Source organism: Eretmochelys imbricata, chromosome 19 (assembly GCF_965152235.1).
Source record: "Eretmochelys imbricata isolate rEreImb1 chromosome 19, rEreImb1.hap1, whole genome shotgun sequence".
NCBI classification, from domain to species: Eukaryota; Metazoa; Chordata; order Testudines; family Cheloniidae; genus Eretmochelys; species Eretmochelys imbricata.
The window spans coordinates 5,654,088-5,666,986 of NC_135590.1; the positions used below are offsets into that span (position 1 = coordinate 5,654,088).

Consider the following 12,899-nt stretch of genomic DNA (forward strand, 5'->3'; position numbering starts at 1 on the left):
ATCGCCGCCCCTTTCGGATGGGCTGAGGCTGCGGGACGTCCCGGGCTCCTTTCCCGGCCTCCTGCGCGGAGCGCACCGGGCGGACCCGGACTTGCAGGGGCGCGCGGTCCCCTCGCTGCCCGGGGCAGGAGCGCCAGCAAAGGGCCCCCTTCGGGGAGCCAGGGGGCGCGCGGGGAGCTCCCCTCCCTCCGTCCCAGCCCGGGGCCCGGACTCGCCTGAAGCTCGGGCCATGCGGGGCCGGCCCGTCCGGGGGCCCCGCTCCGTGCCCTGAGCGCGCCATGGCCGGGCTGCAGCCGCCCGGCGAGGGGGACCTCCCCATGCTCTCGCCGCCCCCGATCCCCGGCGACCCCCGGCGCGGGGACTTCGTCGCCCTGACCGCGGTGCAGACGGAGAAGAGCGAGCCGCCCGCGGGCAGCCCCCGGCGCCTGGGGCTGCTGGGGACCCCGCTGCCAGCGCCGCCCGGCGGGGCGGCCTCCCGCTCCGCCGCGCACAAGCGCTATCGGCGCCTTCAGAACTGTCTGTACAACGTGCTGGAGAGACCCCGCGGCTGGGCGTTCGTCTACCACGCCTTCATGTGAGTCCGCCGGGCCCCATCCCCTGCCCCCCAGCCTGCCCCCCCAGCTACCCGCCTCCCTGTGAGTCCGCCGGGCCCCCATCCCCTGCCCCCCAGCCTGCCCCCCCAGCTACCCGCCTCCCTGTGAGTCCGCCGGGCCCCCATCCCCTGCCCCCCAGCCTGCCCCCCCAGCTACCCGCCTCCCTGTGAGTCCGCCGGGCCCCATCCCCTGCCCCCCAGCTACCCGCCTCCCTGTGAGTCCGCCGGGCCCCCATCCCCTGCCCCCCAGCCTGCCCCCCCAGCTACCCGCCTCCCTGTGAGTCCGCCGGGCCCCCATCCCCTGCCCCCCAGCCTGCCCCCCCAGCTACCCGCCTTCCTGTGAGTCCGCCGGGCCCCATCCCCTGCCCCCCAGCCTGCCCCCCCAGCTACCCGCCTCCCTGTGAGTCCGCCGGGCCCCCCAGCTACCCGCCTCCCTGTGAGTCCGCCGGGCCCCCCAGCTACCCGCCTTCATGTGAGTCCGCCGGGCCCCATCCCCTGCCCCCCAGCCTGCCCCCCCAGCTACCCGCCTCCCTGTGAGTCCGCCGGGCCCCCCAGCTACCCGCCTCCCTGTGAGTCCGCCGGGCCCCCCAGCTACCCGCCTTCATGTGAGTCCGCCGGGCCCCATCCCCTGCCCCACAGGCTGCCCCCCCAGCTACCCGCCTCCCTGTGAGTCCGCCGGGCCCCCATCCCCTGCCCCCCAGCCTGCCCCCCCAGCTACCCGCCTCCCTGTGAGTCCGCCTGCCCCCCAGCTACCCGCCTCCCTGTGAGTCCGCCGGGCCCCCATGCCCTGCCCCCCAGCCTGCCCCCCCAGCTACCCGCCTCCCTGTGAGTCCGCCTGCCCCCCAGCTACCCGCCTCCCTGTGAGTCCGCCGGGCCCCCATGCCCTGCCCCCCAGCCTGCCCCCCCAGCTACCCGCCTCCCTGTGAGTCCGCCGGGCCCCCATGCCCTGCCCCCCAGGCTGCCCCCCCAGCTACCCGCCTCCCTGTGAGTCCGCCGGGCCCCATCCCCTGCCCCCCAGCCTGCCCCCCCCAGCTACCCGCCTCCCTGTGAGTCCGCCGGGCCCCATCCCCTGCCCCCCAGCCTGCCCCCCCCAGCTACCCGCCTCCCTGTGAGTCCGCCGGGCCCCCATGCCCTGCCCCCCAGCCTGCCCCCCCCAGCTACCCGCCTCCCTGTGAGTCCGCCGGGCCCCATCCCCTGCCCCCCAGCCTGCCCCCCCCAGCTACCCGCCTCCCTGTGAGTCCGCCTGCCCCCCAGGCTGCCCCCCCAGCTACCCGCCTTCCTGTGAGTCCGCCGGACCCCATCCCCTGCCCCCCAGGCTGCCCCCCCAGCTACCCGCCTCCCTGTGAGTCCGCCGGGCCCCCATCCCCTGCCCCCCAGCCTGCCCCCCCAGCTACCCGCCTCCCTGTGAGTCCGCCTGCCCCCCAGCCTGCCCCCGCAGCTACCCGCCTTCCTGTGAGTCCGCCGGGCCCCATCCCCTGTCCCCCAGCCTGCCCCCCCCAGCTACCCGCCTCCCTGTGAGTCCGCCTGCCCCCCAGGCTGCCCCCCCAGCTACCCGCCTTCCTGTGAGTCCGCCTGGCCCCCATCCCCTGCCCCCCCAGCTACCCGCCTCCCTGTGAGTCCGCCGGGCCCCCATGCCCTGCTCCCCAGCCTGCCCCCCCAGCTACCCGCCTCCCTGTGAGTCCGCCGGGCCCCATCCCCTGCCCCCCAGCCTGCCCCCCCAGCTACTCACCTTCATGTGAGTCCGCCGGGCCCCATCCCCTGCCCCCCAGCCTGCCCCCCCAGCTACCCGCCTTCATGTGAGTCCGCCGGGCCCCATCCCCTGCCCCCCAGCCTGCCCCCCCCAGCTACCCGCCTTCCTGTGAGTCCGCCGGGCCCCATCCCCTGCCCCCCAGCCTGCCCCCCCCAGCTACCCGCCTTCCTGTGAGTCCGCCGGGCCCCATCCCCTGCCCCCCAGCCTGCCCCCCCCAGCTACCCGCCTTCCTGTGAGTCCGCCGGGCCCCATCCCCTGCCCCCCAGCCTGCTCCCCCCAGCTACCCGCCTTCCTGTGAGTCCGCCGGGCCCCATCCCCTGCCCCCCAGCCTGCCCCCCCAGCTACCCGCCTTCATGTGAGTCCGCCGGGCCCCATCCCCTGCCCCCCAGCCTGCCCCCCCAGCTACCTGCCTTCCTGTGAGTCCGCCGGGCCCCCCCAGCTACCTGCCTTCCTGTGAGTCCGCCGGGCCCCCCCAGCTACCTGCCTTCCTGTGAGTCCGCCGGGCCCCCCCAGCTACCTGCCTTCCTGTGAGTCCGCCTGCCCCCCCAGCTACCCGCCTTCCTGTGAGTCCGCCGGGCCCCCATCCCCTGACCCCCAGCCTGCCCCCCCAGCTACCCGCCTTCCTGTGAGTCCGCCTGCCCCCCAGCCTGCCCCCCCAGCTACCCGCCTTCCTGTGAGTCCGCCGGGCCCCCATGCCCTGCCCCCCAGGCTGCCCCCCCCCAGCTACCCGCCTCCCTGTGAGTCCGCCGGGCCCCCATCCCCTGCCCCCCCAGCTACCCGCCTTCCTGTGAGTCCGCCTGCCCCCCAGCCTGCCCCCCCCAGCTACCCGCCTTCCTGTGAGTCCGCCGGGCCCCCAGCCTGCCCCCCCAGCTACCCGCCTTCCTGTGAGTCCGCCGGGCCCCCAGCCTGCCCCCCCCAGCTACCCGCCTTCCTGTGAGTCCGCCGGGCCCCCAGCCTGCCCCCCCCAGCTACCCGCCTTCCTGTGAGTCTGCCGGGCCCCCATCCCCTGCCCCCCAGCCCGCCCCCCCAGCTACCCGCCTTCGTGTGAGTCCGCTGGGCCCCCATCCCCGTCCCCTCCAGCCTGCCCCCCCCAGCTACCCGCCTTCCTGTGAGTCCGCCGGGCACCCATCCCCTTGCCCCCCAGCCTGCCCCCCCCAGCTACCCGCCTTCATGTGAGTCCACCGGGCACCCACCTGGGGGGCGCCCTACCCCTTTCCCTCCAGCCTGATACCCAGCTACCTGCCTTCATGTGGGTCCCACCAGGCCCTCAGCCTGGAGCGGGTTCCCATCCCTGGGCCCCCCCCAACCTGTCCTCGACCCCGGCTCCTGGGTGCCCCCAGCCTGACACCCATCCACCCACCTTCATGTGGCCCTGTCTGACCCCTAGGTCCCTAACCTCACCACATCCCTGGGGTGGCAGGGTCCAGCATGTGAGAGGGGTCCCAGCCTGACCCTTCAGGATAACACCATCCTCTGAGCCCCCCCAGCCCTTCCCCCATCTACACACCTTCATCCCAGTACTGGGCCAGGTTGGCTCATCTGTAGGGGTCCCATCAACTATTCCCCCATCTCTATCCCGACCCCTAATCTCCCAAGGACCAGCCCACCAATCTAATCCCCAGGAGGTCCCTCATCCTCCTTCCCCAGTGCCATGTGTTTGTGTGCGTACTGTGGCTCCTGCATAACCCCCCCATCCACACCTCACAACTGTTCGGCTCTTGCCTGAGTTCTGGCTAGGGGAGCATCCCCGGTCCCCATCCCAGTCCTCACTGCACCACTCCAGTCTGCATAGACAGTACCCGTCTCCCAATGCTGGTCCCCATGGGGGTCCTTCTAGTCTCCAGTCTCGGGTTTCTTCTCCACTCTTTTTCACCAGTCCCCTTTTCTCCTCGCCCACATCCTTTCTCTCAGGGCTGATTCCTACCCGAGCTTCTTTCCAGTCCTTCCTCCGCTCCACCCCTCTTCCACCAATGCTATCCTAACCCTGAAGTCCTTTCTTGATCCAGTATCCACCAGCTTCTAGTCCTGATCCCCTTCCGCCATTTCAGCCCACCTTTCACAATCCATCTCTTCCTTCCAGGTGGCCAGTTCTCTTGTCAATCCCCTTTCTACCTTAAACCCCCTGCAAAGAGCTCTCAACTGCCAGCAGAACCTGCTGGGGGAGTCCCCAGGGGTCCACGTTCCTCTGTCTTGTCTCCATGTGAATGTAAAGAATCCACACCTGCTTGCATACAGCTTCAAAACTCTTCCAAAATTTGCACTAGTTTCCTACGAATTCAGTTCACACCTTTCAAATCCAGGTACATGTTGTTAACAGCCTTGTCTGTGTTCCACTTCATTGACTAGTGTATTGAGTTTTCGACTAACATCTTATTTTGGGAGGAGGGGGGTTGGGTTACAAACAACTTTTGTGGCTTGCTTTTTTAAAAAAAAGCACTCCATTGTTTGAACTTTGTGTCAAGTCTCAGACGAGGTGAGAATACCTCCCAGATCATTTCCTCTCAGTTTGTTTCTTTTTCAAGTTTCAGAGTAACAGCCGTGTTAATCTGTATTCGCAAAAAGAAAAGGAGTACTTGTGGCACCTTAGAGACTAAGGTTAGTCGTGGCACCTTACAGACTAACCTTAGTCTCTAAGGTGCCACAAGTACTCCTTTTCTTTTTTCTTTTTCAAGTTTGAGATAGTATCTTCTGCTTTGCATGACTTCAAATTAAAAAGGTAGGGGTTTTTTTAGTGTTAAATAACAATGTTGATAGTTTATTAGCTCCAAGCCCTGGAATGAACCCAGAACATAAACACAGGCTTGCTTTCTGGGTCTGCCTTCCCTAGATATTAACTGGCCCGAAGGTTTTGCGGCTGTCATGAAGTATAGCGTAGTTGTGATAATCCAGGAAAGCAAATGGAACCCCTGGAAAAAAAAACCCTTTCCCAGCATGGGAAATGATGTATGTATTGTGGCCCAAGGGATATTGGTTGCTTAGTTTAGCTTCTTTCTGAAGAAACAAAAGATTTGTGTTAATCCCCCTTCAGACTTTGACCCTAAAGTTTTTGTTTGACTGTTTGGAATTTTAAAATTTAAAAATCAAAGCAGCTCAAACATAATAATACTAAAGACCTAGAAATGGGATGAGTTGCCCTCCATTCTCGCTTGGAGAGAAAACAAGAAACACCTGCATTTGTCTGACTATTTCTGTTTATTTTTCTTAAAATGCAAATCAAGGGTCTGTCCTAGAAAGAACTCTTGACTTTCAGAAAGGCAGGAGTGGTGATGCCTTGGTTCTACAGGGCTGGGCCCTAGAAAAACAATCCTCACTTAACAGATCTCTGGTGGGTGAGCTGCCTGGTATGTACATGAGTCTGTTAATTTCATTAACAAACTCCCATTCTCAGGGATGGCAAAGGGAAGCCAGCGTCATTTATCAAACGGTGACTTAGAAGGGAACGGACTTGTGTGTGCGTGCTCTGGGGAGACACGGAATGAAGAGTGATTGCGTTAGAGGACACCAGCTCAGCACGGGCTGTGACATGATTGGTTTTGTATAGAATGCAAGGCATTCATGATCGGTGCCTTACTAGTGCAGTGCAGACATTTCTTGGGTTCAGCAGAAAGGGTAATTATTGAGAAACGAAAGGGGGACCAGGAGGCCTCCAAACCTTGTGTCGCTCCAGTGTCAGCTGGTGTTAATTTGGGGGAATGGGGCTTTGCCACAGAAAATTAGCGAGTTGTCTTTCTGCCTAATTAGATAGCTTGTGATTTTTTTGTGCTTAAAACAGTTGCAATGGTGCTCTGGGTAAATAGGAGGTCCATAAATCAAAGAGCAGGTGTTCTGTGTCCCAGAGGCACGTTTTTTCCTCTTTTAAGTGGGTTATTTCAGCCAGCGCGCTCTTACCGTATTTCTCTTTAGTTATACAAAGGCAAAGGAAGAAACAGCAGTAGGAAAACTCCCTGCCCTGATCCTAGGGTGCTAGCTCCCTTGGCAGAAGTGTTGGGAAACTCTTTGCATAGGTAGAATGAATTAGGAACCCCAATGTCTGCCCCATGAAAGGGTCTCTCCCTGGGTGGAACGCCACTGGAATTATGCATATTGGAATCGGGCTAGATCTGTAAGGGAGACTCAAACACTAGGCACTGCAATGCCAACTCTGCGTGCCTTGCTGCCTGGCGGGAGTCACCCAGTCTCCCTGTTCCATGCAAGGGGCATGTTAAGTGCCTAAAAAAGGACCCACAAAAGTCAGTGGCTGAGTGACCTGCCTAAGCTAGCCAAGAGGAAATGCCAAGGAGCCAAGGGAAGAAGCCAAAGGGAGTTAGGCATCAAAGTCTGGGCTGGAGGGAGGATGCCTCCATCTGCTTGGGATTCACAGCCATGCGTACCCTTCTGAAGTTGGGCACCTACACCCTTTCTCCTCAGGGATGCACGAAGGAGGAGTCCCCCTTGCCACATGTAGCTCAGCAGTTCGAACACTCGCCCAGGAAGTCGAGAGACCCAGAATCAAATCCCCCTCCCACCCCCACAGCCTTGCGTGGAGCAGGGACTTGGCTATCCTGCCTTCCAAGCAAGTGCTCCAACCACTGGGGGTAAAGAGCTCTGGGGCAGGTCTCTCTCAACCTCTCCTTGGAGCTGTGCCACACGGCACAAATATTCTAGGTTTCTTGGGCCAGAGAGAGAGAGAGATCGACTCTATATCCCGGTGACTGGATGTTCATTGCCTCATCTCCTCTTGCAGCAGCCTTGCTCTGTGCGAGGTTCGATCTGGTGGGTGGCCACTGAAAACACCTCCCGGGTCAGGCCCCACAGGTGAAATATGTAGGGCAATGCCCAGTGTGAGGATGCTGCTGGACTCAGATGAGCTGGGTGTCAGGATTTATGTGGCATTGCACATGCCGATGGCAGAAATGTAGCCACCCTGGGGAATTTATTGGGGGTGAGGGGGAGTTTGATGTCTAAGGAGTGTAGGTGCCCGTGGGGTTAGGCAGCAGCTGGGTGGGGACTTTAAGGCTCCACATTTTGGGCTTGGGTCCTGAAGAGGCATTGAGGTTCCTAATTCGCTTTGTGGATCTAGCCCTTGCTCTGCAAAGCAAGAGAGCTGAAAAACGCGGCTGGGAGGGGAACATGTGCGCAGAAAGGGAAGTGTGGTTAAGCGGTGGGAGCCTGTGTCGGGGTGGAAGCGCTGCGAGATTCTCTTCTAGGTGTTACCGCTGCTCGTGGCTTTGTGCAGCTTGCAGGGGAGCTGCATCTCTGTGCCACTGGTTTCCCCAGAAGCCCAGCCCGGGCATTACCACCCGTGCCTGGAAGAGAGGGCAGCAGCCTACCTCGTTCGTCTCTGTGAAGGGTGTTGAACTCCTTGGCTGAGTGGAGCACTACGGGGGGCCTGTTAGGACACCCGCTGGAAATCTGAGCGAGTGACCTGCGAGTGTGTGAAGTGCAGAGTGCCTCAGACAGAGGATAAAGAGCAGCAGGTTTGCACATGTAAATAAATATCTATTTAGACCCTTTCTGACAGCAGGTCCCTTCCCGTTTCGTTTTTCGCGATGCAAGGCGTATGTGGATTTCTTCCCCCCTCCTTCCATATTCTGATTTAAAGCTCAAAGAGTCTGAATGTCTTTGAAGGAGCCGTAGATTCTCCATGCTGCCGTGCGAATGAGCTTCCAAAGCACCCAAAGGTTTGCTGAGGCAGCTTGGGCTAGTGGGTAGAGCAGTGGGGCTGGGGAGACCAGGATTCTAGCCCCAGCTCCAAGACTGACCTCTTGTAAGACCTAGGGTGAACCTGTGCCCTTCTCTCTCCCCCCCCCCCCTTTGTCTAGTCTATTTAGATTGTGAGCACTTCGGGGCAGGGCCTGTCTCTTGTGCTGTGCGTGTGAGCGTGAGAAGGGCTGGAGGATAATGACTGCCTAGATCTACTCTTAGTTGTAGCATTACTCTGCCCTTAGGACAGATTTGAATGGGGAGCGGGTAGCCTGCTCCTCTGCTCTCCTCCGACAGCAGCAGGGTCCAATGCAGCGACACTGCGCGTTCCCCAGCCGGATGTCCTTGGGGCCGTGTCCAGGTCTATCGGTGGGTTCAGCCACAAGTGGGACAAGCGAAAGTGCTGGGATTGTGTCTCCTAGTCGCTGTTCAAAGCCTGCTCAGGCCTCGTGGGAAAACCCTGCTGAGCGCTCTCTGCAGAGATCACTCTGCTCACAGACCAGTGCCAACGTCCCGAGCTGCGGTTGGCTTTCTTTTATTTCATTTTTTCCTCCTTCCACGTCCCTCTTAACTTGCTCCAGGTGTTTTCATGGGGATGGGGTGGGGAGAGTGGAGGGAAAGCTCTCAAAGACTCTCTCTATTTTATGCCTGGCTAACTTTGGGTAGGGGGGACCTGTAGTTTGGCTTGCAGTGCCATTAACCCACAGCTCGGTGTCTCATGAGACGCAGCCAGGGCCTAATCAAGGAGGAGAGTTGAAGCTGCAAGAAGCTTCTCCCAGACCAACCAGGGGTTTGACCCTACGTTGTCGGCTGGATCTTCAGAAGCAGGAATATTTCTAGACAGGGTTTACTCAGTGCTTGAGCAGCGATTTGAACTCCCCTGGGGAATCTTTTGCTAACTTGGCGTGTGGGTAGCAATTAGACTCTGGTTCCAAATTGCCTGCAATCTCCCCGGGAGAAAGTGTCGTGATCGAACATGCTGAGAGAAAGTGCCCCTGGATTTGAATCTGAGAAGAGGGAAAGGAAGTGGCTTGCTCATGTCAGTATATCTCCGGGAAACTAGGAACTACATCAGACTGGGAATCAGGACACCTGCCTTCTGATCCTGGCTCTACCCATGACCCTGGGCAAAGTCAGTTCCCTCCCACCTCCTCTGGCCTCAGTTTCCCCATCTTACAGATGGAAAGCATGGTATTTCCCTATGCATTTTTTTAAAGTGCGTGGAGATCTCCGGCTGGAAGAGTGCTGTGGAAGTGCTGAGTATTGCATATCCACTGACATGCCTGTGCTAAGCCCCGGTCCCACTGCGCCATGCAGCTGGCTGCTCTGTCTGCAGGCCCAGGGCGTGTTCTTCCCTTTGTACCATGCGCTCGATTTCTGTGGGCCCAGGAAGGAGTTCAGCAGGCAGCCACCGGTGCACCTGCGCTCTCGCTGCTCCGGCCCATTTCACGAGATGGTCTTAGCCAGGCAGGAAGTGCACTCCAGGCACCATAAGTCAGAGCTGGCAGGTACCGCCATGGGGGCCAAGGTGGTGGGGCTGGGTGTGGGGAATGGAAGACTGGAGTGGAGGGGGTGAGCAGCTGGAGCTGCATGATTGGGAGAGGACAGGAGGTGTTTGGCGTCAGAGAGTGGGAGACCCCCCCCACACACCTAAAAATAGCTAAGATCAGCACCAACCAGTAAGTGTGAGGCTGCGTGTCCAGGCTGCTATATACCTGCTTATGCACATGTATGTGCCAAGCCTGTCCGGGCTGCGTGTGGATCCCCCGCCTTTTGGCGTGTGAGTGTGTTTAGCTCTTGCTGCAAGAGCCCGAGCCACGCCGGTACAGTGCCAGGCCGTCAGAAGCAGCCAGGATGTCACGACCGTGCTCTCCCATCTTGGTTTTGGGGAGCTATAATTCAGTGGTAACAGAATGTACGAACTGGGAACTGAATGTGCGAGTCACAGCCTGTTAAGCGGGGCGGGGGGGGGGAAGTGGGTCTGATTTAAGCTAGCCTAGTGAGGTAGCAGGATGGATTTGTCACTTGATAACAGGGCATCTGCATTCCCCGGGGGGAGATCAGACAGGAGCCGGTCTGCCATCTGTAACTCTTCTCGGGACCCTCAAAGTCGTTCGCTGGGGTGGTTTTTTTTCTTTGTTTGTTGTTGTTGGGGAGGAGGGGGTTGTGTGCGCAAATGTTGTGCTGGAAACAAAGATCCTCCTGCGAGGAATGAAGGGTGACAGCTGGCGTGGAAGGGCTGGTAGTCGTGTATTACACAGATTTTGCTGTGCTCTGAAAGAAGAAAGGGAAGGAGAATCTTGCGTTCAAAGAGTAATGAGTGGTGCGCACACACACAACACACACACACACGCCATCCAGCCCCCCCTCTCCCCCCCCATAACTCCAGTGGAACAAGACTATCCACTAGAGCCCCTAGTACAGTGCTGCCAAGCAAGGGGCTGTACTGGGGTGCTACCCACCTACCCTTCCTGGTTCCCATTAGATCCCTGACGTCTAAACATGCCCTTCCTCATCGTGGAAGCTGGAGAACGAGCTCCCTGCTAGCGGGATCCTCCTCCTGCCACATCCCACGTGGTGCTCTGGAAGCCTTCAAACGAGACTCTGATCTGCTGGAAGAGGGACTGCATTCCCTCTCTGTCTTCGCTCATCTGCGCCACTTCCAGGCCTATGCAATAGCTTCTGTTTCCCAGCCAGGCCTTGCTGGGAAGGATTAGCGCCAGGGGACTCCTGTCGAATGAGCTTGTGAGGCGGGGGCAGGGTGTAGTGATCCACAATGAAACTCTCCAGGACACCAAGTTCAGGGTTTGCCCTGGCCCCATGCGTACGTGATGCAAGGTCCCCGTCACACCTGCTCCAGCAACGGGCCTGGTCTGTGGCTGCGTCAGTTGCATCTAGGACCCTTGTTTGTGACCTTTACCATGAGATGTGTTATTGCCTCACAAACTTGGCATAGAGACCTTGATGGGGATTCAGGGAAAGGATTACACACCCTGCCTTGGAAACTAGTTCTTGCTGCTACGAGGTTGTTTTGTGGTTGGCTGTCTTGTCTTCTAGATTGCAAGGTCTTCAGGGCAGGGACCGACTACCCAAGGTGTGTACAGCTCCTAGCCCCGACCCAGACTGCGACCGTAGGGCGCTACCCACGTACAAAGCACTAATAATTAGCAAACATGACAAGATACCGCTTTTCTTCTCAAAGGGGGTTGGGGGAGGCAGTGGGACTGATGTCGAAGGCAGGGGATGCTCTCCTAGCATGGGGCAGATTGTCTCCAAAGCCCTGAATTATTATGAATCTTGTTGATGAAGGTAGTACCTCCAGGCCAGCCAGGAGCAGTGCCCCCCTGTGCTAGGCGCTGCACGAACACAGAGCAGTAGGCAGTCCCTGCCCTGAATAGCTTGCAGTCTGAATCTGTACAATCACGTCCCTCTCATATATTGTTCGAGCTGGCCAGAAAGCTGTGTGCAGGGTGGGGTGAGCTCAGTATGTCTCTTTCTGCCCCTTTCTTCACCCCCCCCAACATAAACTCCGGTCTCTCTTTTGGTGGACGTCTTTCTATAAATACCATCGCTGCTGGCGATCGATACAGGAAGTTGACTCGGCTTCACCCCAATGCTGCAGCTCTCCACGCTTTGGAGAGCTCTATTGGGACTGCGTTTCTGTGTGCTCCCATAGAACTGCCTAATCGATGTGGCCCTCAAAGGGAAAACCTTAGAATGGCACTTAGAGAAAGCCTAAAAGTTGTTCCGTGTCCTCCAGATACTTAAAATCCTGCAGACTGAGAGCGGTGGGCTAAATAGGATCTCCACTCTCCTCTTAGGGGCTACGCACGGGGGTCTGGAGGTGCCCTGGACAGGTGCACACGTGCTGGGCAGTCTGGTTGCTCTCCCCATCTGCCTCAGCGTTGGGACATGGTGCACAGCTGTATCTAGGATCACAACAGCTTGATCAGGTTTGCTGATGGGCTGGAATCTTACACATCAGAGCCTTTATTCTGGGGTAGATTTGGACGTGTTTTGTGTGTTCAGGGTGTTGAAGCCAGTAACTTTTAAAGAATGGGATCAATTTAAGCTCTGTCTACCCTGGTAGGGACCCTATAAACTCTCCAGGAAGTTATGGTAGCGAGCACCTAATGTAGATGTGCGTTTTGCTACCAGTATTTCCTTGTCTGTGCAGGCGGCTCCTGTCTGTCCTGCCTTTCATAATGTCATCGTCAAGATGGGGGAGTTACTTGTCATGTCGCACTCTGGGAACGTTTCACGTCGAAAGGGCAGCGCGGAGGCAAAGAAAGTGACTCGCTCAGGCTCAGTGGGAGAGCTGAGGACAGATGCTTGACTTGTGACATCGACCTGGGCGCTGTCATCTTGGAGGACTGTGGAAATAGGGTATTAAATGGAACTATACGCTGTGGAATGAAATGCTCCCCCTCTCTTAAAACCGGTTTAAGATCCCAAATCCAGGTCTCAAATATGAGTCTCTTTTCATTGGTAAACTGAGGATCTGGGCCTTAGTCTCTGTAAATTGGGACAAAATTCCTTCTCTTGTCCTCTTAGTTCAGAGTCCCTCTGGAGCAAGAACTGATTCTTGTTAGATGTATGTACAGTGCCTAACACAGTGGGGCCCCAAGCTTTGCGGAGGCTGTTTATATGGACTGAGGTCGCACCTTAGGGCCCCACGGTGCTCGGCGCTGTACAACCACAGAACAAAAAGAGTCCCAAAGAGCTTACAATCTGAACGCTCCATTGCAGCCCTTGGTTGCTACCACAATAGAAATAAGAACCGGACTCTAAACATTTTCCCACAACATCTCTCAGCAGCTGCCACTGCGCTTCCTGGGCCAGAAGTGTCAAAATTACCTGCAAGTGCCTGGCATT

General features: G+C 58.7%; 1 protein-coding gene across 1 annotated transcript in view; it reads left to right on the forward strand.

Moving 5' to 3' along the window:
* Positions 1 to 278: 278 nt before the first annotated feature.
* Positions 279 to 12,899, forward strand: part of KCNQ4 (potassium voltage-gated channel subfamily Q member 4) — a 79,046-nt gene continuing 66,425 nt past the window's right edge. Inside the window, exon 1 of the mRNA XM_077837728.1 lies at positions 279 to 574. Within this exon, the coding sequence (XP_077693854.1) occupies positions 279 to 574 (296 nt within the window). The remainder of the gene's footprint in view (positions 575 to 12,899) is intronic.